Source organism: Cucurbita pepo, chromosome 1, assembly GCF_057944985.1.
Source record: "Cucurbita pepo subsp. pepo isolate OVF chromosome 1, ASM5794498v1, whole genome shotgun sequence".
Taxonomy (NCBI): Eukaryota; Viridiplantae; Streptophyta; class Magnoliopsida; order Cucurbitales; family Cucurbitaceae; genus Cucurbita; species Cucurbita pepo.
In genome coordinates, this window is record NC_141798.1 from 7,990,356 (window position 1) to 8,018,019 (window position 27,664).

The 27,664-nt window shown below is 36.9% G+C and overlaps 7 protein-coding genes across 7 annotated transcripts; 3 read left to right on the plus strand and 4 right to left on the minus strand.

Moving 5' to 3' along the window:
* The first annotated feature begins 385 nt into the window (after positions 1-385).
* LOC111798875 (F-box/kelch-repeat protein SKIP11) lies at positions 386-3,606 on the plus strand. Its single transcript, XM_087122508.1, has 2 exons — positions 386-713; positions 1,714-3,606. The coding sequence occupies exon 2, from the start codon at positions 1,803-1,805 to the stop codon at positions 3,105-3,107; it is 1,305 nt and encodes a 434-aa protein (XP_086978634.1). The 5' UTR covers positions 386-713; positions 1,714-1,802; the 3' UTR covers positions 3,108-3,606.
* Positions 3,607-5,843: 2,237 nt separating this feature from the next.
* LOC111808979 (uncharacterized) lies at positions 5,844-6,868 on the plus strand. The gene has a single exon (XM_023695257.2). It carries the CDS (start codon positions 6,149-6,151, stop codon positions 6,683-6,685), a length of 537 nt encoding a protein of 178 aa, XP_023551025.2. The 5' UTR covers positions 5,844-6,148; the 3' UTR covers positions 6,686-6,868.
* Positions 6,869-8,493: 1,625 nt separating this feature from the next.
* LOC111810376 (small ribosomal subunit protein uS4y) lies at positions 8,494-10,611 on the minus strand. The gene is made up of 3 exons (XM_023697087.2): positions 10,457-10,611; positions 9,639-10,020; positions 8,494-8,950 (listed from the first exon to the last, which is right to left on the minus strand). Exons 1-3 carry the CDS (start codon positions 10,482-10,484, stop codon positions 8,767-8,769), a joined length of 594 nt encoding a protein of 197 aa, XP_023552855.2. The 5' UTR covers positions 10,485-10,611; the 3' UTR covers positions 8,494-8,766.
* Positions 10,612-11,804: 1,193 nt separating this feature from the next.
* LOC111810330 (transcription factor TCP15) lies at positions 11,805-13,407 on the minus strand. The gene has a single exon (XM_023697041.2). It carries the CDS (start codon positions 13,126-13,128, stop codon positions 11,965-11,967), a length of 1,164 nt encoding a protein of 387 aa, XP_023552809.2. The 5' UTR covers positions 13,129-13,407; the 3' UTR covers positions 11,805-11,964.
* A 3,406-nt stretch (positions 13,408-16,813) lies between these two features.
* On the minus strand, positions 16,814-20,876 carry LOC111810365 (ran guanine nucleotide release factor, putative (Mog1/PsbP/DUF1795-like photosystem II reaction center PsbP family protein)). The gene is made up of 7 exons (XM_023697075.2): positions 20,700-20,876; positions 20,553-20,588; positions 20,317-20,454; positions 19,676-19,762; positions 18,859-18,906; positions 18,699-18,775; positions 16,814-17,578 (listed from the first exon to the last, which is right to left on the minus strand). Exons 1-7 carry the CDS (start codon positions 20,772-20,774, stop codon positions 17,431-17,433), a joined length of 609 nt encoding a protein of 202 aa, XP_023552843.2. The 5' UTR covers positions 20,775-20,876; the 3' UTR covers positions 16,814-17,430.
* Positions 20,877-21,309: 433 nt separating this feature from the next.
* On the plus strand, positions 21,310-24,148 carry LOC111810354 (sphinganine C4-monooxygenase 2). Its single transcript, XM_023697066.2, has 2 exons — positions 21,310-21,884; positions 23,386-24,148. Exons 1-2 carry the CDS (start codon positions 21,663-21,665, stop codon positions 23,923-23,925), a joined length of 762 nt encoding a protein of 253 aa, XP_023552834.2. The 5' UTR covers positions 21,310-21,662; the 3' UTR covers positions 23,926-24,148.
* A 1,649-nt stretch (positions 24,149-25,797) lies between these two features.
* LOC111810324 (protein PHYTOCHROME KINASE SUBSTRATE 1) lies at positions 25,798-27,260 on the minus strand. The gene has a single exon (XM_023697027.2). It carries the CDS (start codon positions 27,166-27,168, stop codon positions 25,930-25,932), a length of 1,239 nt encoding a protein of 412 aa, XP_023552795.2. The 5' UTR covers positions 27,169-27,260; the 3' UTR covers positions 25,798-25,929.
* Between the last annotated feature and the right edge of the window lie 404 nt (positions 27,261-27,664).

Here is a 27,664-nt window from a genome sequence, read left to right on the forward strand (position 1 = left end):
TTGAGTTGAGTTTACACGAATGCCTTAATTAGTACTCTGATTATTCAGACTAATATGAGATGGGGTTTGACTAGTCAAATCCAATAATAATAATTTTTAATAGTGAGTGGTCCATTATGGTTTAACAGAGGAGATTTGAGCAATAAGAAAAGCGGGTGCAAGGGGAGTAGATTTAGATCTTGTGCACAGTATCCAATCTCCTTCAACCCAAATTTACCGGGATGTCCGTTAAATTTGACTTGTGGAAGAATATTATTTAGTTAACCACCCGCGTGCCGCCGCCTGAGTGGCGGAGTACCGGAGAATTATCTCATTTTTTTTTTTTTTTTTTTTTTTTTTTAAATTTATATGTGCGTACATTTTGGACTAGAGTGAAGGAAGAGAGTCAGTGACCGGGCGCCGCCGGTTGGACAGAATAGGTTGCCGACTTCTGGAAAGGGCAAAGAAGAGAGGAAAGGAAAGTGGAGAGGGAAGAAGTGGGTCCCACAACCGCCTTTTCCCGAGTAAATGTATTTATTTTTATTTATTTATTTTTTGTTGGTTTAAGATCAAATCTAAGTGAGAGTCAGAGGAGAGAACAGAGAGAGAGAGAGAGAGAGTCACGCGGGATACACAAAGTGTGATTTGCAATAATTTAAGATCGGAAAGACGAAGACGAAGAACAAGAAGAAGAAGAAGAAGAAGACGAGGAGGAAGACGAAGAATATAAGCAGGTATTTGTTTTTTGATTTTTTATTCTTTTAATTTGTAAAGAGAGGGATAATAAAGAGCGGACCACATAGGAATTTCAGAGCTCGAAAGCCAAAATCCAGAGCCTCCATTTCCATCGTCGCTCATTCCTTCTCTTTCTCTCTCTTTCTGGGATTTGCAGACAAAATCCATTGGTTGCAGAAATACCAGAGTTTATTTTTTTTTTTTGTTCTTTTCTTTTTATTCTGCAAGAACAGATAGACAATACAACACACTCAGTTCGTTGAGTTTTTTTCAAATATTCCAATCAACGCTCTGTTTCTTCTGTTATCCATTATTAAGTAAGTTCCCCTCTTCTCATTCTTTCTTATAGCAACTCATTCATAATTTGATTGTGATTATGCCCTTATCGTTCACAGATCTCTCGATGGCCCAGATTTTGATTTCTTGATTTCGACGGTTTCTTCAATTGATTCGAATTTTCTGGGTTTTTTTTTTCTCTAGATTTTGAGATCCTTTTTCTTTGTTACTATTTGATTTCAAGGAAAGGGTTGCACTTGGAAGCTTATCGTTTCATCCTCTCTGTTCCTCTGTTTTTATTTTCCTCTCTCTTCAATTTTTGGTGGCGTTTTGGTTTCTAGGGCGAGTTTTGCGACATTGTGTTGTTAATTATATTAATTTTAAGCTTCGAATTGAGAAGATTGGGCGGGCGAATTGAGCGCGATAAATTTAGATTGTTTATTATTTATTACTTGAAAAGTTTGTGGAATAGCAATAGCAATAGCTCGGGGTTCTGGGTTATTTCACGATTTGGTGATGGAAAAGTTAGGTTTCTAAATCTGTGGCTTTCATCTTTTTATATTAAAAATATTATAGTTTTGGTAAAAAAGCTGCATTGGGTTTTGATTATATTAGCTGCTGGTTCTACCCCCCCACCCCCTCAAGTTTTTTTAGTGGAACCTGGGCTTTGATTTTTGATTCTTTCTAGCTGTGGGATTCTCTTATTTTTATTTTTTTGACTAGGAAAGAGAAGGAAGAACACATCGGATCGGAAAGGAACTCTGAAATTTCGCCCCCCCCCCCCCTTTTTATTTGTTGCATCTGAGAGCGATATGTTGGAGGATCGCTCCTTTCTAGCGTCCAGGGTGTTCTCAAGCTCTTGCCAGCACCAAACTCAGTTGGCTTGCTTTAACTTAACGTGTCGACTCGAGGTTGGAATGGGAAATGGCAAACGCCCCCCATCAGATCATGATGCCCATTCACTTCTTCCATCCTCCACTTCTTCTCATAGAAACGTCAGGCCTCGATCTTCCTCGGATCATTCAAATCACGACTCCCATTCCGGCAACACTTCTGATTCCGCCACTCTCTTCTCTTCCATTGATCGGGACAACTCTATTAACTGCTTAATTCGCTGCTCTCGCTCTGATTATGGTTCTATTGCGTCCTTGAGTCGAAGTTTCCGTTCCTTAATTCGTAGTGGGGAGCTCTACAAGCTGAGGCGTATCAACCATGTGATTGAACACTGGGTTTACTTCTCTTGCCATCTTCTCGAGTGGAAGGCTTTTGATCCAATTCAGCGTAGATGGATGCATTTACCCAGGATGGATTCTAATGAATGTTTCATGTGCTCGGATAAGGAATCCTTAGGAGTGGGGACTGATCTTCTTGTTTTTGGTAAGGATTTAAATTCCCATGTCACTTATAGATATAGTATATTGACAAATTCGTGGTGTCCTGGAGTGAGTATGAATGATCCCAGATGCTTGTTTGGGTCTGCTAGTCTAGGGGAGATAGCGATTTTAGCTGGTGGGTGTGATTCCAAAGGCAACATCCTTAACACTGCGGAGCTCTACAATTCCGAGACTGAAACATGGGTGACCCTTCCCAATATGACCAAACCAAGGAAGCTGTGTTCTGGGGTGTTCATGGACGATAAATTCTATGTGATTGGGGGAGTTGGAGGAAGTGAGGGGAAGGTTCTTACATGCGGGGAAGAGTACGATTTAGAAAGTGGGAAGTGGACTGAAATTCCCAACATGTCACCTGGGCGGAGTGCTGCTGTTAGGGATAGTGAAAGTGCGGCAGCTGAAGCGCCCCCTCTACTTGCGGTGGTGAACAACGAGCTGTATGCTGCAGACCACACTGACATGGAGGTGAGGAAATACGACAAGGAGAAGAGAGTATGGTCTACAGTAGGGAGGTTGCCTGAACGAGCAGTTTCAACAAATGGTTGGGGGCTTGCGTTTAGAGCCTGTGGAGATAGGCTAATAGTGATTGGTGGACCAAGGGCGATTGGGGAAGGGTATATAGAGCTGAATTCATGGGTTCCAAGTGAAGGCCCTCCAAGGTGGGATTTGCTTGCAAGGAAGCGATCTGCTAATTTTGTGTATAACTGCGCTGTGATGGGATGCTGAAACTAAGAAACCTGTTGTTATGCTTATGCTCTGCTGCATTGGTGGTGTTGTTGGCTTGAATTCAGTTCCAGATGGGTCTGTTTTGTTTGTTGTTCTACACATGATTCTGGGTCATCAGTTATTTCCCATACTCTCTTCACATATTTTGAAGCATTGAGCAGGGAGGCGTGGGGAGGAATTGATTTTACTTCAGATTTTATAGAAAATGTTCCATGGAAGGAGATCTTAAAAGAAGAAGAAGAAGAAGAAGAAGAAGAAGAAGAAAAAAAAAAAGAATATATATATATATAACATTTATTCTCTCTGGAGACTCAATTTTCATTGAAATGCCATCCCCCCCTCACCCTCACCCCAATAATTTGGGTTCAGATATTTGAAAGATTAATAATTTGAGTAGAAGAACAGAGAGACATTGGTAGCTGACTCAGTCGTGTTTTGTGAACATTAGCATTCAAGAACTGAAATAAGTTATAATGGAAAATGATGGGTAAACATATAATTCTCTCTGCTTTTGCTTTATGTTCGGTTTCTATTGTGTTAAAGGCAATTGGAAGCTTTGTTGGATTTTGCGTACAAATTGGTTTGGTTTGGCTTCCACCCTATTATTAGACATCCCTTTTTCTGGGCTCTCTATAATAATGCCTATCTTTGACATACCTAACACTTTTTTTTTTACCTACCCTCTATGTCTATGTCTATGGCTATGCCTACGTCTATGTCTTTGTCTTTGTCCACCCATTTGGAGCATGCAATTTAGAGTTCATCTTCAGTTGTCATTCATATGACTTTAATACATTTCCTTTTTTATAGAAAGCAAAACGCATACAATCTAACAAACCTAATTTTGATCTATTAAATTTGTTGTGCTCACACACCATATCTACTAAACACTATTTTTAAATTAATCTACAATTTACTCTTTTCTAACCATTTGAATATTTGAATATTTGTTTAAATTTCTTGAGTTTCTTAATACCAATAGTGAAGGAAAATAAGTTAATGTACATGAATACCCAATATAATAGAAAATAGGCTAAAAATTGGACAGCAGCCCAAAATGGTTGTTGGCCCAGTATGTGGTTATGAGCTTCAGCACACCCACAAAGGAATATATTTACTCTTATGTTTTTGTGTTGGTTACACAAATTAAAGCTATAGATTGATAGTTGAAAAAAGACTACAAGTCGCTGCCTTTTCTGGGTGGTCCATTCGCACCATAAAGTCCTCAGCTTTCAATGGTGGTAGGTCGAGAGGAGTCTCGTATACCCTAATTAAAAGGATAATCATAGATTTATAAATAAAAAATACATTTACACTAACAAATCCTTAAAAATTTATGATCAAAATAGTTAATATCGTGGAGAATTATTTGTTGTTATTATTATAAGAATAAGTTATATTTTGTTTGAATTTGAACCCCACATTGGAGACCACGTATCAATTGTGCTAACCAATCTTAAGAAAGTAATATGTTTATGGGTTAAGATTCTCCAACAAATCCAAACATTATTTAATTCAATAATTATTGTTTTTTTTTTCTTTCCATATGCTATTAGTTTCTAGTGTATAATGCGCTTACACATTAGTAACACTACCACTTTAGCCTTTCAAGATACTTTAAGATAAGATGTATTAATTAATAAATCACTATGATTAATTAAACTTATTCATAACCACTCAATTTGCCTAAGGGAATAAAAATCAAAATTAGGAGAAACCGACGTTAGTGGTTGAACACATTACACCATAGTATTTCATAAAATATAATTACCAAAAACAACGCATCCAAAATTGGTCAAGGAAAAAAAGAAAACAAAAAGATGAGCATAGAATCAATTCTGAGCTTTAACCAAATTTATTTATTCCAAGAATATAATTTATCTAAAAAAAAAATATTCTTAATTTCTATTTTTTAAAGTTTATAAATAAATAAATAATTAGTAAGTTGCAAAGGAACTTGAAGATGAAGGCAGACTTGACTTACTTTTAGCATTTGTTGAGTATATTAATTTCTTAGGAAATTTCATCAATATTATTACATAACAAATAATTAAAAGAATAAAAATTGGTTGAATAAATTGAAGGGGTCCACCTGCTGAGTGGTTGAGATACATAGCTTCACCATTATGGAAAGTAGCAACCAAATTCTGTCACAATTTCATGTCACACCCATTTGTAATATTGTTTTGAAATTATTGTCATTATTATATTTTGAATCATGTGACATTTTAGCATAAAGTCACATGATTTAACACATAGTGCTATGTTGAAATTATAAAATGTATTCAAAGCACAATCTGACAAATCCCAACAATGCCGTAATTTACCACCAACTCTGTTCATCATTTCTCTTCCATCTTCATTTTTTTTTTTATTATTAATCCAAACTCTAAATTATTTAATCATAATCATAATCATAATCAATTAATGAACTCTACCAAGTTTCGTGTGACCATTAATTAACATTTTCTGTCTGTCTTTGTCTCTGTCTCTTTAACAAACCGACACAATATATAATAAAAAAAATTTGGTTGTCCTGTTTTTTGGTTTAGTCAAATGTTGATTGTAAGTGGATCCATTGGATCCATGTAGCTCGATTTTTTTAGATTTGTTATTAACCCTAAACTCCAAATTGTGGGTTCAATTCAATTAATTTGTGGGTGATGAACAGAAGAAAAAAAAAACAGAGAAATACGGTGGAGCTCGGAACAGAGGACTCTGTTTTTTTTATTGAAGATCGGTCGTCGTTGTCTTGATAGCTAGCTCGGGGTTTATCCATATCCATATGCGCAATTTTGAATTAAATTTTGTAGTTCAGTGAGTCCAAGTGCAACAACTCACGAGGCGCGCAATAACATATATTAATAAATTCGGCATCTTTCTTCGGTAGGCCACATTGAATTTGAAGTGTATTAAAATATCTGACCTCGAGCTCTGTTTCTTCCTCTGTTCTTCCTCTATTTAACCTTCCTCATCCTCTACTCTCTCTCCTCATCTTGTTCATATCCTCTCTGTTGTTTTGGGTTTTCTGTGAAGAAAAAATGGCATCCAAACGACAAAGGGATGAGGCCCAAATGGAGGAGATGAGCGAGGGGGAAGAGCTAAAACGGCAAAAATCATACGACCAAATCCTATCCCTTTTGGAGGAAGAGGAAGAGGAAGCTGTTGAGGATTTGTCGTCGATCATCAGCTCACTCCAGGAAGAAATATCTTCTTCTTCTTCTTCTTCTTCTTCTTCTTCTCCATGTTCCACAAAATGGCATCCAATTTCAAAACAGAACAACACCCAGCAGGCGGAGATGGAGGAGGCGGCGGCAAGCGCAGAGTGTGGATCAGTAGAAGATTATGGTTCTTGTTGTTGTTCTTCTTCTTCGTCTGTGAACGAGGAAGAGGGCGGTGAAAGAGAGAGAGTGATGAGACACCTTCTGGAAGCTTCGGATGATGAGCTTGGGATCCCAAACAGTGAGTTTATGGTGAGTGAAGGAGTGGATGGAGTGGCGTTGTGTGATGCGCTGTGGGAGTTGGAAGATGAGGCTGCTAATTACTACACCTTGTTTCACTCCCAGCTTTTTATGTAGACCAACCAAAATTATATGGTACAACTAAATTCAATGTTGTAAGAATTCAAAAACTAAGCAAAAAAAAAACAGAGTATTCAGCTCTTGGAACTCGTCATCTCTGTTCTGAGATCTGTCTCTGATGGGTGTCTCGCTCTGGTTTTAATCATTTTAGAATCAAATCAACACTCCAACGCTACCCAATCACTTTCTTTTCTTTTCTTTTCTTTTCTTTTAAAAAGATTGCGATTTGTGAGGGCATATGCTTATCATTCCTTTCTCAACTGAACTGAACGCCGTCCGGCGAACATAAAAACAGAAGCTTTGGGACTTACGGTCTCCGGCATGGATGAGAAATACCAACAACTGTTAAGGCTTAAGATTAAATTTAAAGTTAGAATAAAAATTACGTACAGATATAAACAGTAGAATATGAAGAAGTGCTCTACTGTTTATATTGAAATTCCTCTGCTTTCATTCTAAATTTCAGTCCTACCTAACTTCTCATAATACAAATAATGAGTATGAAAGGGGATGAAACAACATAATAAATAATTCAATTGGTTAGTCTTTAAAGCGAAGGCCTCCGGAAAGGAAGTAGAGGCGTTCCAAAGATTTTTCGGGCCAAACGGAGATTGGTTCTCGAGTAGAAAGTAGAAGGGAGCTTGACTGCAAAAGACCTACGAGTCGAGCAGAGGCGAAAGTCGACTTCAGTGATTCGAAGGTGTTGAGTGGAAGGATCGTCAATCCATGGATAAAAATACTCTAGGGATAACATGTTGATCTTTCCCAAGAAAATAGGAAAGTTTGACACTTCAATGTCAACTCTTTCCCACCCGGGACTATAGTAGATTTCGAGAGTTGTAAAAAAGAGTAAATTATTGGGAGGATAAAAAATAAAAAAAAGGTTAGAAATAATTTTATATATATTGAAAATAGGAAAATTGTGGTAAAGAAGGAAGAAAGTAATGGAGATAGGGATGTGGGAGTTGGGCCCAAGCTGTTATATTGGGCCCTAATAATGTTATGTCATTTTGTTAACGTTCATTGTCCAAACCTCATCACATATTTTCATATCTGCCCTTTGCCCCACCCTGTCGGGACGAGTGCATTTACGTTTTTACCCCTCCTCCTCCTCATCATCATCTTGAGTTTGCTGTTACTAACACGTAAACTCTTTTAACTCCATACATTTATTCTTATGTGGTATAATATAAGCCATATAATCTACAAAATTCTGCATTTTAAAAACATGCTCAATTACTTTATCAGATAAAAATTTTAAACATTTTCCACTATATATATAATTAGTGTTCCAATTCAATAATATTATAAATACTTAGCCCTAAAGAAAATTTCATTATTGAGCCTTTCCATAGTAGATTCTTATTCCAACCCTCAACTCTCTTAGGCTCAGCCATTTTGAATCAATAGAGCAAACTTCTAACACATTGCTCTCGAAAGACCCTGGATACGAGAATATATATATATATATATATAACTTTGATTAGGATACTAATTCTCGATAATCCAAATGTTTATTTGTTTCAGTATCCCATGAAAACTTGCGATAAGTGTAGTAAATATGCTAGCTAGTTGTACCACTAGCATAAGACAATGTTAATAGTGAGATACTGTACTTGGTAAAAGATTTAAATAATCCATCAATGTTTACGTTATGACAAATAACAATAATGCTTTAAAGTTTTAATCCTTAGCTACCTTCATCCGTTGGAAGTAGATTTTAATTTCAAGAGCTCGCGAGCCTAGGAATTAAAATTCATTGAAATCTTGAAACGGATCACATTTCTAGATACAACAAGCTGAGCTAGACCAAATCAACTCAATACATTCATGATGCGGAGGAATTTTGAGTAAAAAAGTCCAATCATGGCAAGAAAACTATGTCAACTAAGTCCGAAGAGAAGCTTGTCCAAAATTGAAAACTAGTCCCACCACCAAAAAACAAACAAGATCTCTAAGTGAAAAATATTACGATAGGTTTAGCTGGAGGAGGAAATAGGACATAAAGGTTAATCTCAGATACCTGAGACCATTGGCTAATCTTTACTGTCTCAGATGATGAGTTTTAAGTCAGAAACTCAATCTTCATCTTCTTCATCTCCATCACCACCTGCGGCCTTCTTGGCAGCTGCCTTCTGGTTCTTTCTCTTCACCCTTCCGGCGCGACCACCTCCAAACGGACTAGTGAGAGAGAAGTCTATGTGCTTCTGGGAATCGACTCTTACCATGAAAGAAGGGATGTTAACAACTTGCCTCCCAACCCTAAAAATGCACATGAACCAAATGTAATAGATGAAAACATGAGCAATAAATGTTTCAGAGTCTATATTCATCGCACAACAATTGTCTATCCAGCATAAAGAATCTCATAGATAGTTAAAAAACTATTAAAGACAGCTAAAGAAAAAAAGAATGCTGAAGTGCCTAAAATACCCCATAAGTATTCGGGTTGGTTTCAGTTATGCCCTGTAATAAATGCTTCAATTAACAATCGAACTTCTCAATTGTCTAGGGGGAAAAAACTTAAATTCATCCGTGAAATAAACAAATACAAGAATTAGTTAACAGTAGCCCTCCTGGTGATACATAACATGAGTAGCTAATTCGTGATATCTGATCATTTTCCAAGACCCACCTTACCTTTTGACCACTGATTTTGGAAGATCACATATTCCGCTGGTTAATAATAAAGGGTGAAGACAAGAAAAATCAGTTGCCTTTTTCCTCTTAAACCCTAAACGTCTATAGCTGAAGCTCAATTGCCAAATCAGAATTTCATTGAAACCAACTAATTGGTAAAAAAGTAAGCTTTTGAAGCCGGAGGAGCATATTTGAAACCAACTATGTAATTTAAGCGTATGTTATATAAAATAACTACAAACAGATGTTGTTGATATACATTGATGAGTAAGAAGTACAAGTGCAACAATGCAGAAAGAAGACACTCTACCTTATATGCTTCTGTCTGATGAGCACTCTGGCATGGTGGATAGACTTGGCCATTCCAGACTTAAACACGAGAGTTTGAAGACGACGCTCAAGGAAATTCTCGACAGTAAGAGCCAAGACATAATCGAGCTTGTTTTGACTCTCATCCAAAAGACCGTATCTGTTCATCCTCCTAAGCAGGGCCTCTCCCTCAAAAATCCTACGGGGATTCTTTTCGTCAAGAGTTAAAAGCATCCTGGCATTATTACGGATTCGGCTCAATGCATATTGAACCCTCCATAGCTCCCTTTTACAACGAAGCCCATATTCACCTACAAGTTTAAGTTCTGCATCCAAACGCTCCTTCTCATAAGGGCGTCGAGGTTTCTTAAAAGTCTTCCCATCTATATAATGAAAGAGGCCAGTATTCAGTAATCATGGTTCTCAGCAACAGAACCAAGAAACAGACATTATGTAAAGCAACATTTTTTGAAAAATTGATGTGACACCTACTATGTCATATATTGACCATCATAAAATGAAGTGAATAAAATTTTGAAAGAACAGGGAAGATTCTCGAGCACGATAAATTTAATTCTAGAAATCTGAGGCCCCATGGTTTGTAATATCACGACCATGTAAACCGAAACAGACGTTCCCCATTGGTTCCATCTAACCTAGGACTAACCCAGTAGCCTAACATGTGCAAAAGAAAACCAGATGAAAATCACAAGAGAAATAGAAGATCCAAAAACTAAAGGCACTAAAAGGAAGCATATATATGAACAAAGCGAGGATAGATATGCAGTTTCAGGAAGTTGCTGAGTTGAGTATACTCACAGTTCCTATAGAAGGAGACGTGCACCATGCTTTCTTCTCTGCAGCGGCTTCAGCCCCGACCGCGATCTCGATCAAAAGCCCTAAACACGAGAAGCGCCGAAGTGGGGGGAAGCTTTGTGGTGTATTTATATGAGGTTTTAAAAGCCCTTGCCAGAAGACTGTGGGGAGGCTGAGCCCGAGCCCAAGCCGTAGCCTATTTGCTTATGGGCTTTGCAGAAAAAGCCCAATATGAGTCTGCTTCGGCCCTTTGACCGTGTAATCACGTGCTCTTTACCCTCTCCCATTTGCATTTTTTATTTTTACCTAAATTAACTATAAAAAAAATAATCCTAAATTTTTAAAAGTTTACCTTAAAATTTCCAAAAAATCTAAAAAAAATAAATATCTTTTTTAACTCTTAATTATTTTTAAAAAATTCATTAATTTCATTAATACCCTTCAACTTGTTTAGTGTCAGTTTAAAAAATATAATATATAAAGTAGTTTAAATATTACTTTTGAAAATTTAGAAGTATTTTTGAAACGTAATACTAACTAATAATACTTTTGAACGATATTTTCTTAACACTCTCGAAATTAAAGGGTATATTTTTTTTTAAAGTTCAAAGATATTATTGAAACGTTTAAAAGTTCAGAGATATTTTAGTGACAAAGTATAAGTTCGACATTTTTGTTTTTATTTTGGTTGGATGAAGACAATTTTAGGGATCCCAATTGAATGTATAAATATTGAGCATCTGCCTTTACCTTTTTCCTGAAATTTATTATATTTTTTTTTATTGGGAGAGAGTTGAATATATAGCATCATCATCATAAAACATTATGCAACTGTTGGTCGTCCTAAAGTTCATAAATAATTATTCTAAATTGATTATTTTATGTAATGAATGGACTATATAATATTAGGCTGAATTTGAGGTTTTTTTTTTTTTTTTTTAAATTGCCGTTTTCACTCGGGCGGTATTCAATTTGTCAGTGGTCATATGGTTTTGTTGGTGCATAAATGCATAAATTGTCTGTGACAGTACTATGGTCCAATGACCATCATCAATATTCTTGCCCACTCTCATCTCACCATTCATTCAATTTATAATAACATCTACCTTGCTACAACTTCGGACAAATGACCCAAATATGTACCTACTCAATGCTCAACCATTATAATAATAAACCATATGTCGTGACCATGACGCTAAATACACATAACAAATATAAATACGTCGACCTTAACATAGTTCATCAAACTCAATCAAAATATCAAAGATTCTCAAAGCTCCCAAATTCAAAACAAAAAATAATCGACTTCTTTTCCTCTACTAAAAGAAATTAAGAAATATGAAGATAGATATCAACTTAAGCATAATTCAATTAGGGGCCATAACAATAAAAAATTGTTGTTTTATATGATAGTATATTTAGTAAGAAAATGAATCAATAGAGAGAAAAAGAGAGTATATATTAGGATTGAAAGCAGCAAGCATACACGTTTTTTGAGATGTGTTGTGGGTCTATGATTGATCACGATTAGAAGTGGAATCATGAGCCTCATTTCCACCTTGATGAACAGCCGCCGCTCCTCTTGTCGGAGATTCTGAAATTGACACACCCGGTATCGTCCTATAAGCACTTAGAGCCGCCAACATCCCCAAATGGGTGTCGGTCGCCGGAACACCGCTACCACCCCCGATCCCTGACCCCACTTGTTGCCCAGTTGGCAAAAGAGCCATTGGTGGTGGAAGATTCATGAAATGAAACCCCCCGCCACCACCACCGCCACCGCCGCCGCTTCCCCCTCTAAACATGCTGCTGTTACTCACCGACGGAAATGTCCACATCGGATCACTCGCTTGATTGCTCGGATTCGTCACCATCCAAAATGTTGCCGGCACCGGAGTGCTGTGACTCGCCGGAATTGACCCGGTACTCGATTGAATCAAATAATTCCCCACCGGATTCTCCGATGACGATTCCGAATTCTCAGGCCGCCGTTTCTTTCCAGCGTCGGTTACATCAATCCCACCCTGATCGTGCTTGAATGCGTTGATGTAATTAGGAGAATTGAAATTCAAAAATGTAGAGGAATCATCGACCAGAGTATTATTATTATTATTATTATTATGATTATGATTATTATTATTATTATTATTATTACTCCTATCCCAAAGATCAGATCTTGTTCTGACGGCGAATTGTGTCGGACTGAAATAGCTCGTCCGGAGGTGAGAAGGAGCAAGAACGGTGGAGCCGGAACTACGGAGAGAAATATTAAGCGAGGTGAAATTAGCCGGAATTGTACCTGTACCCGTGGCGGCGATGACAGCCGGCTCCGCCTGTTGCAACAGCCACTCTATAGTTTCACCGTCGGACTTATGACCAAGCTCTCTAGTAAGCTGAAAAACCCTAGCAGCACAAAGGGCCGGCATCCGAATCCTCCGACCACGACCATCGACTTTCGTGTGACGATCTTTGGTGGTAGCCCTTTTGGGAGGTGGCTTCTTAGGTGAAGAAGATTGAAGATTCGGATTCACGGCTGTCGTCGTTGTTGTCGTGGTTGTTGTTGTCGTCGTCCCGTTGTTTGCGGAGGTGGAACATGGGTGTTCTTCCTCTTTTTTCTCCAACAATTGTAATGGAAAATTAGGTCTCCGGATCCCATTTTCACCATCCATGATCATAAGCGTAGACTCTTGTCTTGTCTTTTTTCCTTCCCCCCTTGAAACCCAAATAACACAAACCCTTTTGTTTTGGGTGACCCTTGGATCGTATCACATAGTGGCCTACTAGCGATAGGAGCTGGCAGCTGTGTCTCTCAAAGCTTCCTCCTTTTGATCCACACACATACAACAACAACAACAACACCAAATAGAGATAGAGAGAGAGAGAAGATAAGGAGAGAAGTGGGCAAGCAAGCAAGCTTTAAGCAACAAAAATAATGAGTGGGATTTCTGAAATTAGGGTTTTGTCTCAACATATGTAGACTTTTCTAGTGTTGTGTGATTGTAGTAAAGGATTAGAGGGATTAGGTATATGTGTGTTTAAAGATATAGTATGGTGGGTCCCCAAGAGCCAAGTCAAAAATAATAATAATAATAATAATAATAATAATAATAATAATAATAATAATAATAATAATAATAATAATAATAATAGAGAGTGAGTGAGTGAGTGAGTGAGTGAGTGGTAATATATGTAAACATCATGCATGTGGCTCCCATATCATTTCTATCATCATTGATGTAATTTGCATTTCATACCCTTTTCTTCTTTTCACTTTGCCACTTCAGGGCTTCAGCTTTCTCGAAATTCCCCCCCTTCCCCTTCTCCTAATCAGACCTTACTACTCTTCATCATCTTAATCATGATATCATAACATTGTTTGGGGGAATCTAACAAAGTGTGGAAGCAGTAGAATCAAAAGGGGATGGCACAGGATAATCCTATAGCTCTCTTTTCTAATAAATTTCATGTCTTTTACTTTTGAGCCATACCCAAAGTGGCCCTTTTTTCCACCTCTCCACCATCCAATTTGGCCGTCTCCTTTTTCAGTGTCCACAGTTTTTGTGTCTAATAATTAACCACCACAGATTTAATGAAGCTTAATTATGGTTAATTACATCATTATATCTAAGCAGAGTTGTTTGTTGGGCAGAACGCTTCTTCTCTTTTGCCTCTTTTTCTTTTTCTCTACACCTATTTTTACACTGCATATTGATTTTGCAGCTTTAGATATGGGGATATGTGGGTGTCAGTACAAATGGCTCACTAGCTTTGAATTCAGTTTCATCCTCACCTTTTTGTTTTTAATTTACATTCTTTTAATTCTTTTAAAAATTGCAATATGCACCACGCCTAAAAAGATGTGAGATTCACCGTTCTTATGTCAATTTTTGTTTTAAATCATCTCCATTTTCATTTGAAAATAATTAATATTGAGATCCAACACAAAGGTAAAGACCATGTGCGCAATATTCTCAAATGTAACTTAAAATGGAGACACATAAAAGAACTCAAGTGACGTGATAATAGATTGTGCCCAACCGAACCCAAATGACCCAAATGATGAGTGATTCATTTGGAGTGAATTAATTAAGAACTAATCATAAGATTAAAGGGTTGTTTCCATTAAGGAAAATGGGAGGGAAGTACAGATTTGAGGATATTAGGGAAGAGATTTAGGGTCAGAAGATTTGATAATACTTGGGAGGTGTAGTTGGTAGGGCCAATAACACCAAAGCCTTTGTCTCATGCATTGTCACTTATAGGCAACGACATAATCACGTTGCCTCTGGATACAACCCTAAAAATGACTCCTCACAATCATGCTGTCTGTGAAAAAAAAACCCACCTACCTCCCTCCCCTCCCCTCATATATTTACTTTTACAACACACCTGCCTTCTAATACACATTATTTCATTTTTCCCATTTGAGTTTCGAAATTAATACCCATAATCCTGATAATTGGTCGCTTCGGTTGTCAGGATCTTACCACATAAATAGTTTAATGTGTTCGTTAGCGCCTGACTTTCCAATATAGTTCTCATATCTAAAACCAAATTTCTCTCCATAGAAAGGTTGAGGCAACTAAAAAGAACAAGTTTGATGTGAACACGATGGCTTACCTTACTACATGCATTATGCATCTCCTCTGGAAGAGAGAAAAGAAAAGGGAATCAATGAAAAAGTTGAAATTTTTGTGGGAATGTTGGTGGTTAAAGAGGCCATAAATATATCATTTTCGTACTGTTTTTAGTCAAATCAATTATCTCAACTGGTTCTTTTATTTATTTATTTTTATGCTATTTATATATAAAAACTCCAAATTTATTTTTCTAATCTATGGTTTTGTAGGACTAATTTAACATGAATGATAGTTATGAAATTCGTTACTATGATTAGGAGAATATTTAGCATATGATTATTGCTTTTATAAATAGTATGAATGACAGGCTGGCACCCCAATAAGGACCACAAACCTAAACACTTTCACACCGTCTTTTTATTTTATTTTTCTTTTTCTTTATCATATCAACATCATTATTTTACTATTTTATAAACAAAATAACAATTAATATATACTTAATATCATAACATTAAAGAAAAAGTAAGAAAAAGAAAAATCAATATTTGCAGCCGACGACCCTTCGCCGGTGATGGCTTCTTCTGTAATTTGGAAAATTCAAGAAAATTTTCCACACTTTTTTTTTTTTTTTTTTTTTTTTTTTTTTTTTTCAATTCCATACCTAATAAGTCAATAGAAAAATTAATAGCTAATTTTCATTTAAGAAAAATCAATATTTTATATTCAAATATTATTTATATCATGTAAAATAAATAGAATCGAAGAATTTGAACGAGTAATTTTTTTATGGCTTTCTTATGAAAACATCTATCTCTGTGTTCTTCGTGATATTGATCATATTTATGGTCTTTGTAATTTGTAAATGATTAATAATGACCGATGTTTGTTAAATTATTAGAGATATATTATATTATGTGGAGGTGAAGAAGAAAATAGAAAGAAAGATGTGTCGGAAGGAGCACCATGAATCCATAACTATCATCAAAGCTTTGTGGAATTGACTTCCACTATCTAACAAATTTCATTAATTATTGTCAACTATTTATGGGCTGGAAATTATTTAAAACTTTGGAATAATATAATTCCTTTACTATACCCATATGTCTTGGACCCCACCAGTTATATTATTTTTTTTATCTAATTATATTATTTTAAATAATAATTTTTTTATTATAAATTTAAGTAACTAAAGTTGTATAAAAACTTATTTCTTTGTACAAAATAAGGCATAAAGTTAATATAAAAATAAAAATGAGATGAAATTAATATGAAAGCATTTGAAGATAGGTAGAGCAGAAATGGGATTGGAGGGAGACGAGGGTCGAGCCGCGGGGTGGACTGTGGAGGGAGGGGGCAACCCACATGGCTACGCTAATAATTCCACTCATCGGAAACCATCGCCCATCCGGCATTGGGCATTGGGCATTGGGCATTGGCCCCATCTCCCAACTTCCGCTTTAAATGGAATGTCGTCCAGGACCACCACTCTTCTTCCCGCTTTTTTCATCAATCAACTCACAATGCCTTTTATTTTTATTATTATTATTATTATTATATATATGAAAATAATAATAATAATAATAATAATAAATAATAATCTCTCTCTCTCTCTCTAGACCCATGGAGGTGGTGATAAGTGCTGTAATCATTACAATTATGCCTTTTTAAACCTTCCTTTTCTTCCTAATCTTTGCTTAATTAAAGCTTGATCGTTTCTTTCCGTTGCCCATTTACAATTACAAAAAAAAAAAAAAAAAAAAAAAAAAAAGAAAAAAGAAAAGAAAAGAAAAGTAGCATTGTATTTAATGATATAAACATTTAAAGTTTATAAAAACGAGTCATCAAAAGTCAAGATTCTTATCTAAAAAATTTGAAAAATTACCAGGAAAAGGTAATTTCAAAGGGGGGTAGCTGTTTCTTTCGCAATTATTAGAAGATTAGACAATAATTTGATGTAAAACGCCCACCAAATAATTTAATTTTCCCCCAGAAGAGGTCACCGCTGCATGTGTGAAAACACATAATATGGCCAGTCAGTCAGTCGTGGTGTGTAATATTCAAACCTTTTGTTTGCCACGTGATTGACTGGTGCAAAATATGGGGTCCTTATGTACACAGCTAATGCTTCTTCTATTATGTCCACCTTAAAGGGGGTTGCCGCATCCTGCACCGGCTTGCCTACTCACTTCTCTACCATTCACATATCTTCAACTTCTTCAACTACTTCCCATACAGTAAAAATCAAAACCCAACGACAATGACACCCCTAAAAACTCTACAAACAATTTCAAACTGAAGAGAGCAGCAGGAACATTACTTATAATCACTCACCTTACTTGGCTACTTTTAACATCCAAATGAAATAAGAATAATGAAGGCCAAGACTTATCTCATCTTTCAACCGTTTGCACCGAAGACGCTCCAGTCACATACTTTAAAGCTGGATAATGCAAGTTTGAATACCTCAGGCATCGGCATGCACCCAGATTGTGATGCAGGAGTGGCCAAACCAGAGCCAACTGAGCTGGCACTTTCGCTCAAAGGACTGCAGTCACAATTAATTGAAGTTAGAGTTGCAAGTGATTGGAAGAAGAAAGATATGCTATCTGCACACTTTTTTTTATATTTGGGTTGTGATTTGTGAAGAAGTAAGAGAATGGGCTTTGCTTTAGACGGGGCCAGATATGGAGAGGTAACTAAGCCAAGTCGCCAACTAAAATGAATGGCTCAGCTTGGGTCCTTATCACCCTGCAAAATGATTCATACAGTAGACCGTCCTTTCGGGATGCATCTCAATACGCATTTTCTTTATTACTCAGAATTATGTTTTCTTGTACTGGATCTTAACAGTTAAATCTGGCTGATACCTTGGTTGTAAAGGAAACCAATCAACATTGTTAAAGAAGAAAGAGTTGAATGCATTATCCTATGATGTAACAAGCAAAGGAATTTGAGCTATGATTATAAGCATGTGACAGATAGTAATGTATCAGGTGAGTGTACATCAAGAGTGATGTAAACAGTATAGATTAGGCATGCATGTAGACCGTATGAAGAGAGCTAGCAATTTCAAAAGACTGATTAACTTGTATATTCGTTCATCTTTCTCGCAGACAGGCCAGTGGCAAGAAGGGGAATGATAACCTGTCCCCTACATTAGCATGGTTCCTATCTTATATGTAAGACAGTTGGTAAGCTTGCCTATCATAAGGAGGTCCCTGGCACAACTACTGTTCACTCAAGATTTTATGTTTCACAGTTGAGGTTGGCCAAAGGTTCTAACTCTCATCCCTTCCCATTACGAACTCAGTTAAGCGCCTCTATGGAGCTAAACTAAGCCCAACAGCAATTTTGGGCGAGCAACCATTAGTTGATTAAGTTATTTTAGGAAAACTACAGAGAGAAGCATCGTAGCCATCTGATATTATGACATGGTAGCTTCCATCTCTTCATTTTGAGGACAAAGTGAAAGTGAGCAAGTTCGTCAAGGGAGTGTGGAGAGGCGATGTTAATAATACGTATTATGCATCTAAGTAGACTAGTCATATGGGAGAAAGCCATCACCCTCAGAAGGCAGGAATTTCTTTTCCCAACTTAAAAAAGTGTATTTCACTTAGAATTCTACCGTTTATTCATTTTCAATTTATTTGAGAGTAATTACTCACTTTATGAGAATGGGTTCATATGCACAGATTAGAACATCTGTTCCAACAGCTTTAAGACGTAGATTCGCCAAATAAACCTGCATAAAGTAATAAACAGATAAATTCTATAAACCATTGGCAACCACCATAGGACTAGGATAAAGAAGATAAGAAAGGCTACCCTGACAATATTTTGAGCTTCTCTTCCTTGCCGACCCTTTGAAATTGCCTACATGGACAGAAACAAGTCCTATTGAAAAGAAAGGGAAGAACGGACAATGTGGACTGACAATAATCAACTGATATCCGATGACCATCACAAACGAAATAACACCAAAATATTTGACAAACCTAAGATATATAACAGGTACATCTAACCCAACAAATTTAAACCAAAATAAATACGCAAGATAGAATAGAAAAACGAGAATGATTAGTAATGCTAGCATCACCATGAGTATGGCAAGGAAAAAGACAATTTTCTTTAGAGATTAGGGTTGGTCAAGTGAAACCGTAGTATCGTTGCCATGTGATCCTTTTGTTAGAATGTTCAGAGAGGCATGTGATTCATAGTGCGTTACTTTCCACAAGCGAGCTAAAGTGAAAGGACACTTACAGATTACAAAGAGGGAGTTTCTTTTGGGGGTCTATTTATTTCCTTAAGAAATCCCTTATTCTGAAGCTTAGTTGATCTTTCAAAGTTGGATGTAAAGACAAAATGACAAACCACACTATAGATTAACTGCTATTTTCTTCTTTCCTCTACATCTGTCTTTCATTTTGTTCATGAGATACGCGTCTCAGTTCAACAATTAAAAATATAGTGATCCACACAACTTATATGCAAACAGAAGAAACTAACTTGGAAGTAGCTAATGATGTGAAGAACGATATCAAAAACGAGAAAATAACGAATGGCATGAAGAATGTGTTTTGAAGCAGAAATATTCAACCAGTCATGTAATTGATATACCACCACACACAGCAGCAACACATACCATTTGGCCAACGGCAGTTGTAACTACAGAAGGTATATTTGCATAACACAGTCCAGGTGCCTCGATCACTCCCGATTGCTCAATCACCTGAAGAAATATTGCAAGACAAGTAAAAACAGACGATATGATTCCATGAAATTACATAACATCAAGAGCCCAAGCTCAGAGTATCATTAGATATGTATTTATAGATCGAAACTAATTGAATTCACAAGAGCGTCAAAGAAAATTTCCAGTGGGGCAGAAAGCAAAACTACTAATAAAACATGACTCTGCTTTTGAGTTAACCCATAACATCAGATTGCATTTAATATGGCACCCATCTCTTGAAATTAAACATAAACGATAGAACAAGGACCATTTCCTACAACAAGAAAGATAGCAGCTTCTTCGTGTTAAGTGAAACCGATATTCCCATCAAACTGTCTTACATCACTAGATAATTAACTGCATCAAACATCTCCGATCGCCCCCATTAAATAACACACACATTCTCTAACTAAATACTTAATAGCCAAAACGAGCGAACCCGTCTCACATTGTTGCTTAATAGTTACTACTTGAATGTTAAACTGACAACAGACAAAGCAAGAAATAAGCAAGAGAAATGGAAAACATAATAAACTAAAAAGTAAAATTACCACGCTTCCTTCTGCATCCTGCTCAGTGGCAAGGTCTTGAAGGAACCAAACAGCACTTCCATTGTCTTCAACGTCGTGCTTAAAATCTAGAAGCTCAAATATCAAGCTTTCATCCCGAGATGGATCCACGAACACTTCCTTTGAACCCACCACAAACATATTCAAAAAAATGAGAAAAAAACTTGAGTAAATTTTGCTAACTCTGGCTTTTAGAATGAAATCAAATGGCTACCAACCTGATGATCGGGGACTTGTCGGATGTTGCTCACATCCTAGAGTTGCAACAATCACGAGTTAAACACATAAATTTCATCAATCAAATAAAGAAAAACAGTGATACACCGAAAGGGAAGGAGACAAAATCACAATTGAACAAGACAAACCTGGAACCTAATAGGGAATGTGCTAACTATAGCGCCCCCGAATAGAGCACGCTCTGAAGAGAAATCTTCCGCCATTTTAATCAAAACCCAAAATTCCCCCACATTCAAAATTTGATCGGAAGCTGGAAACTTCACAGTATCTGTGGAAGTTTCGCGAGGCCGCGGCGGGTTTATATAGGAGACTCCAGCTTTGGTGCGTAGATTCAACGCATACCTCGGTATACACCACGTTTGCTTCGAATCCACGCTTCAAACCAAACCGGTAAAACCCCGGTCTGAACTGTCGGTTTATGAAAGCCGAAACGAGTGAACCGTCAGCCAGTTTGGTTTAGGGATATTAAACTCATTTTTTTTAAAAAAAAATTAATTGTCTTTCCTATATTTAATGGTATAAAATTGATAGTTATTTTCTTATAACGATAAATCGAGGTAGTTATTTTCGTGTAATATATATCAACTTACGAAGCAGTCAATCACAGCCCTACATCGTGATGGACCTCGTTTTGAGCCTTTCACTGATTGCCACGTGGATTGCCTCCCAATCGAAACTTTTCTCCACCACGTCCCACGACGACATTTTCATCGTTGGAAAGGGAATAATTATAAGGGGAAAAAAAACGACGTAGTTTGATTCTTCTTGATCTCCACCTTCTCTCTTCCATGATTCGTGTACTACTTTCACAGGTTTTTCTTTGTTTTTTCTGCAAACCCTAGCTCGAATTCTTTTCATTTTCCCCTTCCTTCGTTGATTTGGGTGTTGTTTCATATACTTTCCTTCTTGTAGAGAGGGCAGTGTGGGAAGGTTGTCCCTTATTCTCCTTTCCCTTCATAGGAATTGGATTTGGGATTCCCTTCCTGCACTTTCTCAACCTGCAGGAGAATTGTTCGGGAGCTTTGGTTCCTAATGCAATTCTGGCTGCTTTTTGGGTTTAGTATTTGATCGGTTTTAGGTACTTTTCCAAGATGGGTATTGTAATCTCTGATCAAATTTTGGGCACTTTTGTACCAATTTTGGTTTATTGGCTATATTCTGGTATTTATGTTCTTCTTGGCTCATTTGACAACTACCGTTTGCACTCCAAGAAAGATGAGCAGGAGAAGAACTTAGTGTCCAAAAGCACTGTGCTTAGAGGCGTTTTCTTTCAACAGACTATTCAGGCAATCGTTGCGATCCTCTTGTTTAAGGTATGCATTGCATAATGTCAATTCAGGTTCATTTAATTTCAATGCGTATGTGATTTTGATCATAATTGTAACTTTGAAATTAGCCTGGTATAGAGTCAGGACAAATTTATAGGGCATTATTAGTTGAAAGAGGTGGCACTGGGTCATATGGAAAGTTGAACCACCACTTGATATGAAAGTCTTCACCTTCTAGCTGTGCTATATTTTGTTACCTCCCCCCGGTCCCCCACTTGCTTGTAGTTCATATGGATTTGTAGACACTAGATATCGATGCATTAAGACTGGATTATTCTTGTTCTTATTATTTTGAGAAGTAATAAACAAGTGATTAGCACTGCGCAATTCACTACTGGTCTGTGACTTGATTAGTTCTTGCTCCATTTTACGAGCTATATTACCGACATCATTTTCATACTCTTCCTAGTCTGGCAGACCAAGATTCATCGATGTATTATCGTCTGAAAAATCGTCCAGTCAGTTCTGAATCAGTTCTGAAAAATCGTCCATGATTCTCGGACTACTTTACTTCAGAATTATCATCTCCCCTCCAAAAAAGGAGAAACTATTTAGGAAACTTTTTAATTTTTCTGTGGCATGACATCTCGAACCAAACTCAATCCTTGGGCTGTCTCATGTATGGATGTCACCGAATTTACTACTTCCGACGAGTGGTTGATGGTGCATAAGTTTTGATCTTTTCCCCCTTACGTCTCGGACTTTAGGTGGTTAAGGCAAAGGAAGGAAGCCCACTGAAAGCAGATGAAATAACTTTAAAATTGTCCTGTGTAGATCGATATCATTTTAGAAAAGATACCGTTTGTCTAGGTTGATAGACTTATGGTCGAGCTGGACTACATCTGAGATAACTCGAATGGTTGGTTGCTGTGCTCCAATTCTATCCCTTCCAAATTGAGAGCATCGTTTTATTGGGTCTGCAGTTCTTGAATATTCGTTTCTTAAGTGTAGCATTCTGGCTCACATTTCTTAAATACACGTTTCTCTCTGATATAACCTATCAGAACACCATCAAATTGACTTACTCTACGGTCTGCTTCAGTGTATGATTTCTTTCACATCAATTGGTTTTCTTACTGTTCTGAGTACTGGCTGAAAATATCCTGTAGCCATTAGCCAATATAATTAAGAAACAGAAATTGGTTTTGTGAGGCAGAAACCTACCCATGCCTGAAGTTGAAGGGGTTGAAGAACTTACTTGAATGGTGCCAAAATTGCAATATTATATCAGTTAAGCATTAGTAGTCCATAGATCCTGCAATTATTTCTGATCTGCTGGATCTAATCATTTCTCTTTGTATGCTACACAATTACTTGTCCATTCGTTTACCAATCTGCATCTAATATAATGAATGTATACCTTATGAACTAAAATTAGCGAGTCATTATATGTCTAATGTTTGGGCGTCTCGTTTTGTTGCACTTTTTATTTACTTTGAGCATTGCCCGTCTCTGACGATTGCTTTGTTCTTAACTTATCATGTAGGTGACTGAAAATGAAGGGGAGGTTGCTACAGGCCCAAAATCTTGGCTGACAATCGTAGTTCAGTTTATTGTTGCGATGCTCGTGCTGGACACTTGGCAATACTTTATTCATAGATACATGCACCAAAACAAGTTCCTATACAAGCACGTCCATTCCCAGCATCATCGGCTGGTTGTACCTTATGCATTTGGAGCTTTATACAATCATCCGTTGGAGGGTCTTCTCCTTGACACAATCGGTGGAGCTTTATCTTTTCTCGTTTCTGGGATGTCACCTCGAGTTGCCATCTTTTTCTTTTCCTTTGCCACCATCAAAACAGTGGATGACCACTGTGGATTATGGCTTCCCGGAAACCTCTTCCATGTGTTCTTCAGAAACAATTCTGCATATCATGATGTCCATCACCAGCTATATGGCAGTAAGTACAACTTCTCACAGCCATTTTTTGTTACGTGGGATAGAATATTTGGCACCTATAGGCCTTACTCATTAGAGAATAGAGCAGGGGGCGGTTTCGAAGCTCGACTTAAGGAAGATTAGTTGTTCCATAGCTAGCATATGTTAATTATTTACTTCTCTCTCTGTTAGCCAGCTACTACACTACTAAATTTGTATCATACGCATATTCTTGTGTCTTTACACTTTAGTTACTACTATTTCCTCGAAGTTTTATAGTTGAATCCTATTGTGATTTTTTCTTCTTTTTTTTTGTAATGGGTAACCGGTACTTGACCCTTATACAATGCCATGCCATTCTGAAGTATATCTTTCATCTGCTAAAGTAGAATCATAGATTGCTCTGTTCTTGTAAAGAAGCAAATCTAGCCCAAACATATTTTGTAGTTGAGGGGCAGTTTCATATTCTGAACTTCAGCAGTTGGGGGAAAATTAAGATATTGCAGGCTCATGTATTCTAGTTCACACGCTATGAGTATTAGATATTGTTGTTTGTTCATAAACAAAGGCATCAGGGAATGATACATGTTATGATTAAATAAGAACTATATGTTCATCATTCCCAAGGGAGTGTTTGGATCCATCTGATGGGTCTTTGGTCAGCTTATAAAAAAAGAGATTAGAATAAAAGTAGCACTGAAAAACAGATTAATGATTGAAATGAGTTGGACTGATCGTGTTCATCATAGACTGAAACAAAATACTTTGACTCAATCATAAATATATATTTATTATGCATTTTATAGCATAATAATGATAAAATAATATTTTTATTATTGATATTTTGTAAACAAAGAAAATGAAAAATGAGATACGATGTTAATTTTGTTTCTAAAAGGAAATAAAAATATGGAACATCAAACACCAAACATTCTATAAAATTTTAAATTTCTTTTTAGTCTTTTAGTTTTTATTTCACACAATATTCTTTAGTTAATGCAAAGTTTTTAAAAATTTCCATTCTTTATTTAATATAAAAGAAATGTATAATAATTGTACTTTCCTATAATTATATATATTTTTAATTAGTTAACTTACGTGCATTCGTCCATGATCACATAATTCATTTAATTACATAGTTTATCATAGAAAAAAAAAAACCGAATAATTAGATAATTTTTTTTAAAAATAAAATACATCAAAGGAGATATTTTTTTATTGTTCAATAAATTAAGAAAGTTTTAAAGGAAAGAAAATTGAAAGCAAAATGGGTTAGGTGAGATTCCACATGTGTGTTGGGGAATAGAACGAAATAAAAATCTCCCTAGCAAAGAGTCGGACATTGGGCGGAGGAATGAAGCATTTCTTAGATGGGCGTGGAAACTAGAAACCTCTCCCTATGCCCGATGTGCCAGCGAGAATGCTGGGCCACTCGAGGGTGAATTATGAGATCAGAGAATGAAACATTATTTATACAGGTGTGGAAACTTCTCCTTAGCGGGAGCAATACATAACAATCCAATGATGATACCTAACGAGACTAAGCGGACAATATCTATGAGCTTGGGCTGTTACACGGCATTACGTAATGAGTCAAAGCGGATAATATCTACTAGCGGTAGACTTAAACCGTTACAAGTTACATCTCGAAATATAATATAACGTGGACGGAACATTTAAAGGACCCGACATTAATTAATTATTCACAAGATGATAAGATGAGAAAAAACAAATTCATTCAAGAACCTATAAGAAACCAAACCTTAATAATTAAAAATGGCATTTTAGGGGTCGGGTAGAGCATTAAATGACATTTTGTGGTCACATTTGATCAGAACCCTAAGTTTATTAACAAAGAATTAATTATTCTATTAAACATAAATTTAATAAATTTATAAATTTTAGTTTGTTGAAATAAAAAGTATATGATAAAATTAAAAAAGTTTAATCTTGTCAGAAATTATTTATTTTATTTAAAAAATATAAAGCGAGATTCATTATGTATAAAGATTCATATTAAAACAGTAAAAACAATTCTTTCTTATTATCCGATGATGAAATAAATCAACATAGGAGGAATCAAACTAGATAATGTCCTGCTTCTGACATTAATCGAAAGCTTAATTGTTTTTGGAAAAAAAATAATAATTAAACATACAAAATACTGGAGATTTTGGGTGAATACTGACGAGGAACAGAATTTGCAGCAAGCCTCCGAGCTTCGAACCTCGTAAGTCGTCCAAAGGATTCCCATCTTCGTTGGATTTCCTCCGGAGAACCGTACTTATCTCCGGCCACTCTCACCGCCTTCTCATTCTTGCAACCCATCAGATGATTCGAACGCCGCCTCAGACTCGCTTTCACGTCGTGACTGGTGGTGGAGAGGCGGTGTTCGTCGGAGAAATCGGTGGCGCTGGCGGTGATGACACTCCACTCGATGCTGGCCTCACTTGGTGCATAACAAGTGGTGGGTGTTACACAATCCGTGCAATCAGAGGGTTGTGTTGTGAGAAAAGAATTGGGGTTCCCCGTTAACGTCTCAATCTCGAAAAGATCCGAACTTGCATCACTTCCCGCATCATCGTTGTAGATTAGGCTGCACTTATTTGAATTAGAATTTGAAGAATCCTTCACTTTTGGAACGATGTCGTTCCATGTCATCATCGAAAGCCTCTTCTCCAAGTGGTTCACATTCAGAGTGTCGACATTGGGTAGAGAAGATTCAAACACCTCAATTGGCTTTTGCCCTTGTTGTTCTTCAACTTGAATTTGCATTTTCAGGGCCGAGGCAGAGTTTTTAGGCGTCAGATCAACTGGAACAGAGCTTTCAAACGTGAAATTTGAACCTGCATTGGTTGTTTGTCTCCGTTTGGGGTTTGATTTGGATTTGGTTAAGTTCTTGTCGCAGCAATAGCATCTATAGAGAAACCCCTTCGCCAATTGTGAGGATTTGCTCTTCTTTGTCGCCTTAGACGACATGGAATCAGCGTTTACAGTACTACTCTGTAACAGTGCCTTTTGGCTATTCCAACTGGATTGAGAACGAACACTTGGACTTCCAGATCGAGTAGTAGTAGTACTAGAAGTACTAGTTCTTGGCTTCTTGGAGTGAAGAATCCTTTTGTGAGGCTTCTTGGGAGGGAATTTGAGGGGCTTTTGAGTATCAAATGCAGCCGCATTGAAATATTTCTCAGCCCCAAAAACTTCAATATCTCCATCCTGTTCTTCCTGAGTTGTAACACAATTAGAGCGATCTCGAGTTGATTCAGCAAGCTTACGCACAAATTCTTTCTCTGCATGGTTCAAGTAGGAAGAGAAAGAGGCTTCACGAAGGTGCGGGAGGTTTGTATCGCAAACAGGCGGCGGCAAGCTCACCCTTCTTCCCATGTTAATGAAGAAATGAGTGCGCGCCGCGCGGCTGGGCTGGCTGTTGTTTGTCGATGATTGAAACAGAACAAGAGGTGCATAAGAAGTATACGTGGTGGGTGTTATATATATATATATATATATATATATATAGATAGATAGATATTTGGATTTGCATGTGTTGAGTGAGAGAAAAAGGAAAGTGGGCTTGATTTGGGTTCTACTAATTCACCAGAAACTGACAAATTCCTAATTTCATATCATAATAACAGCTTGGTTTTGTGGTCGGCAGGGGCGTGGAGTGCATTAATGGCGTGGCAGAACACCAGGAGTTGAGTCGAGTCGGGCGCAGAAATAATAATGAAGACTTGGACAGCTCCCGGATCGAACGTAACCTTGCTTTCTTTACGAATACAAGTGAAGAGAAGGGGACAGAGCAGACATCGTATGTACTATCACTTCAGCTGATGGACTCCTTTGTCTTTCCTGCTTTTACTAACATCTCCGCCCACCCAGT

Excerpts from the sequence above, each read along its gene's own strand:
- LOC111810354 (XM_023697066.2), top strand. The coding sequence starts at position 21,663 with ATGGGTATTGTAATCTCTGATCAAATTTTGGGCACTTTTGTACCAATT. Across the intron at positions 21,885-23,385 it reads TTGCGATCCTCTTGTTTAAG|GTGACTGAAAATGAAGGGGA; the intron begins GTATGCATTGCA and ends CTTATCATGTAG.
- LOC111810324 (XM_023697027.2), bottom strand. The coding sequence starts at position 27,168 with ATGGGAAGAAGGGTGAGCTTGCCGCCGCCTGTTTGCGATACAAACCTC.
- LOC111798875 (XM_087122508.1), top strand. The coding sequence starts at position 1,803 with ATGTTGGAGGATCGCTCCTTTCTAGCGTCCAGGGTGTTCTCAAGCTCT.
- LOC111810365 (XM_023697075.2), bottom strand. The coding sequence starts at position 20,774 with ATGGCGGAAGATTTCTCTTCAGAGCGTGCTCTATTCGGGGGCGCTATA. Across the intron at positions 18,907-19,675 it reads CAACTGCCGTTGGCCAAATG|GCAATTTCAAAGGGTCGGCA; the intron begins GTATGTGTTGCT and ends CTGTCCATGTAG. Across the intron at positions 18,776-18,858 it reads AAGCTCAAAATATTGTCAGG|GTTTATTTGGCGAATCTACG; the intron begins GTAGCCTTTCTT and ends TACTTTATGCAG.
- LOC111808979 (XM_023695257.2), top strand. The coding sequence starts at position 6,149 with ATGGCATCCAAACGACAAAGGGATGAGGCCCAAATGGAGGAGATGAGC.
- LOC111810376 (XM_023697087.2), bottom strand. The coding sequence starts at position 10,484 with ATGGTGCACGTCTCCTTCTATAGGAACT. Across the intron at positions 10,021-10,456 it reads CGTCTCCTTCTATAGGAACT|ATGGGAAGACTTTTAAGAAA; the intron begins GTGAGTATACTC and ends TTCATTATATAG. Across the intron at positions 8,951-9,638 it reads ATCAGACAGAAGCATATAAG|GGTTGGGAGGCAAGTTGTTA; the intron begins GTAGAGTGTCTT and ends GTGCATTTTTAG.
- LOC111810330 (XM_023697041.2), bottom strand. The coding sequence starts at position 13,128 with ATGATCATGGATGGTGAAAATGGGATCCGGAGACCTAATTTTCCATTA.